Raw genomic sequence first — 3,506 nt, 5'->3', positions numbered from 1 at the left:
TGAAAGCACTTAAAGTGCAGCTCTCCCCAAGCTCCACAGCGAAACGGCCTGTGAGTGAGCTGTGAGTGGGCAGCTGGCACGACAGTCAGCATTAGCAGGGACCACGCGGGCATGCCTGCCATTTGTAACTCCCAGTGGCCCTTTTGTATCCACTGAGCCCTGCCCCTGGCCTGGGGGCTGTGGCCTCTCCTGACCTCTCAAGTTGGGGTGGGAGAGAGGGAACTAGGCCTGGAGCAGTGACTCCTAAACAGCCCCTAGAGGTGACCTTGACCCACGCTCCATCACCAGTCCCCCCAACGGACTGTGGGTGGTCACTTCACCTCACCGAGCCTCAGTTTCTCCATCTACTGAGTGCTTACCAGGTACCGAGAATTTCTGTCACTTCATTTGATCCGTAGAGTGCAAAATGTACACTGGACACTCACCTTCTTAGAGGTGCTAAAACTGGATCGCGCCTCCTCGGGTAGGGTTGTTTTGGGGGGAGCGGGGGGAAACATAGATCATAAGGAAAGGCAACGGGCTGTGTGGTCGGGGTCATAGGATGGTTGTTGCAGAGAACTTCCTTAGCCAGGCTGCAGATATCCTGGTGGGCGTGGGGCTGGGCTGCCTGCTCCAGCTCTCCAGGGGCCACGCAGAGGTGAAGGTGAGTGGCCAGGTGCTTCTGCAAGGGAGTTCCTTATAATGCTCTCTCTTGTCCTCATCCGGTCCCCTGGACGGGAGACCCTTCACATCTGAATACTGGAAGAGGACTTGCCTGAATTTGTGACAAGTCTGACTTGTAGAACAGCTTTAAAATATTTTGCATGTAGGGTTGAAAAAGACATTCCTTACAAATTCACAGACGGATAAAAATGTAGCTTCGGTGGAAGGGGCAGGAAGACCCTGGATTCGGGGGTAGGTCCCATCAGTGAAGCCTCTTGCTGACTTTGAGTGAGTTAGGACATCTCTGAGTCTGTTTCCTCACCCGTGAGATGGGGGTGATAACAGTGCCCCCCACCCACCAGCTTCCTGGATAATCATGTATGAGGTAAGGGTCAGGCTGAACACCGTATCCCAACGTTGCCCGCAGAGGATGGGCTGCAAGGAAAGTGAATGAAGACGCCATCTGTTGAAGACAGCCCCAGAAGCGGGGAGCCCCACAGATTGGGAGAAGGTTCTGAGACACAATGAGGGGCAGAGGGGACCTGAGAATTTCCAGGGGAGGGCGGTGGGGGTGCATGAGACCTCCTGATCCAGGCATTCCAGGGGGTAAGGGTTGGAAATCCGCATTTTTAGAGAAGCCCCCTGGGGACTGATGAAGGTAGGACACTTGAACACCACTGTTCTAACAAGGTGGACAGCACAGACACCTCGAGGGCTCGGCAGGCAGGTAACCAAAATGTGTAGGCGATTCAGGTGGGCCTCATGTGGCCAGAGAGTCCAGGTTTCCTGGAGATGAAAACAGCAAGATTCCTAGGTGACCTTTTTCTATTTTTTTTTTAAAGATTTTTATTGGGGAGTTGGGGGAAGGGGAACAGACAAGTTGCTGTCGTTTTGTTCTTCAATCTAGTTGTGGAGGACGTAGTGTCACTGGCCCTGATATGTGGGATCCGAACCGGGGTCCTCTGGCGTCCCAAGCCAGTTCTTAACCATCGCGCCACTCGGCCAGCCCTACCTTTTTCTATTTTAAAATATTGCACAGGGCAGACAGCAACCCGAGCAAGGCAGACTGACCTAAGGCCACAGGTTTGTGTCCCTTGTCCGAGCATCTCCATTCTGAAGGACTTGAATGCGGAGACCAAACCAGGGAAGGATTAGGACCGGGAGGGCACGTGGCCTAAGGGATGGTTTTAAGGCTCTGCAAGGGGGAGGTACTTGGAATGTCCCCCCCAGGCTGAAAGATGTTGTTACTGAGGAACAAAGCCCCCCCCACCACCTCTTTCTCCAAGAGGCATCTAGGTCTTGAATAGACTCTGTGGCTGACTTGTAATTAGCCGTCAGCTGGCGGCCTTTCCCAGTGGCCACGCCCAGAAGCAAATAGCTACTTACTCTTGCTTGGAAAGTTTGCTTTCTAAAAGATAAACACCCTCTGCAAATTTTGTTTATACTCCTCATGGGTTTAATAGGTTCCTTTCATTATCGATTCTCAGGCAGTTCCAGATAATGAGGCTTTAGGGTTGGCCCCCTGAGGGGAGTATTTCTTTTCTCTTGTTCCTTGTGTGTGTGTGTGTGTGTGTGTGTGTCTGCACTCCACCGGCTTTGTGCTGAGTTTAGAAAATGCTCTTGCTGATATGATAGTTCAGTATGACATCAGGCACCACGGAAGGTCATCATGGAAGGATAGCCACAGAGTACTGTTGGGTGCAAAACACAGGTCGCTCTTAAACACTCACCAATGGTATGACCCCATTTCTGTTTTCGGGTTTGATGTACAGGTCTATATGTATGTGTACCCGCACATACGAGTGTACCTATGTCGCTGTATGGGGAGGCAAGATAGGGTATTGGGTAAGAGCTGGGACTTCCATTTGGGCTCTGTCACTTAGTAATGACTCAGTTTCCTCATCTGTGGATTGGTGATAATAGGATGAAAGGTTATGGTGCGTAAAACACCTAGCATAGTAGCTAGTGTTAAGTCCTTGATATATGTTAGATGCTGTATCTAGGGGAAAGAAGTGGAGTGGGGATAGTTTCACTTCCTTTTACTCTTCTATATTGCTCTATATTTTTCAACAACTTCATGTTCTATGTATAATTAGTATTCGTTTCCTGGGGCTGCCATCACTGATTACCACAAACTAGGTGGCTTAAAACAATGAACTTCAGGATGGGGTATGCCATCCACCAGGGCAGGCCCTGCAGCTTTGGGCCAAAAGTCCTTCACTGGCCCCTAGCGAGGGGCCCCCACACATCCCTGTGACTATTGGCTGCAGTGACCCAGCCTCTCACCCTTGTTCCCCCACAGCTGGAGCCAGACGGACTGTTGGTGTGGGTCTTGGCCGGCGCCCTGGGCCTCAGCCTCGTCTTTTCCCTGGTCTCCGTCCCACTGCAGTGCTTCCAGCTGAACAAAGTCTATGGCTTCTGCCTGCACCTCTTCTACGTGAGCTTCCTCGTGGTGGCCCTGCTCACGGAATTTGGGGTGATTCACTTGAAAAGTGTGTGAGTGAAGCCGAGTATCCAGGTCCATCTGGTGGTGGGGAGGTGTCACTGCAGGCGGTGAGACGGCAGATGGAAGATGGAGGGGCCTTCCGCAGAGCCGGCAGGGAGGGACCCGCACCTCAGTGAATGGGGTGTGGGCCCTGGGGGGCCGCGCTCTCTCTCGGCTGAAAATTCCCAGGTGCTGCTGAGTCCAGGGAGAAGCGCTAAAGCCTCGTTTCCGGGACTTTGGAGACTGGGCTTCACTGTAGGTGGACAGTTTCAGATGGAAGGTCAAACTTCCTTGAATCATCTCCAGAGCCTCTTGAAGTTTGGGGTTTGGGGTGAAGGGGATGACCGGGTGCCTTCCAGGCTGGTGTTGGAAATCCTGC

General features: G+C 52.3%; 1 protein-coding gene across 1 annotated transcript in view; it reads left to right on the top strand.

Moving 5' to 3' along the window:
- Nucleotides 1-3,500, top strand: part of SLC8B1 (solute carrier family 8 member B1) — a 24,910-nt gene extending 21,410 nt beyond the window's left edge. The window contains exons 15-16 of the mRNA XM_019641666.1: nt 579-643; nt 2,945-3,500. Of these exons, the coding sequence (XP_019497211.1) occupies nt 579-643; nt 2,945-3,142 (263 nt within the window). The 3' untranslated portion in view covers nt 3,143-3,500. The remainder of the gene's footprint in view (nt 1-578; nt 644-2,944) is intronic.
- Nucleotides 3,501-3,506: the final 6 nt, after the last annotated feature.

This window comes from Hipposideros armiger, unplaced genomic scaffold, assembly GCF_001890085.2.
Source record: "Hipposideros armiger isolate ML-2016 unplaced genomic scaffold, ASM189008v1 scaffold_62, whole genome shotgun sequence".
Lineage (NCBI taxonomy): Eukaryota > Metazoa > Chordata > Mammalia > Chiroptera > Hipposideridae > Hipposideros > Hipposideros armiger.
Note: the sequence above shows the minus strand (reverse complement) of the source record. Positions and strands in the feature narration are given on the sequence as shown.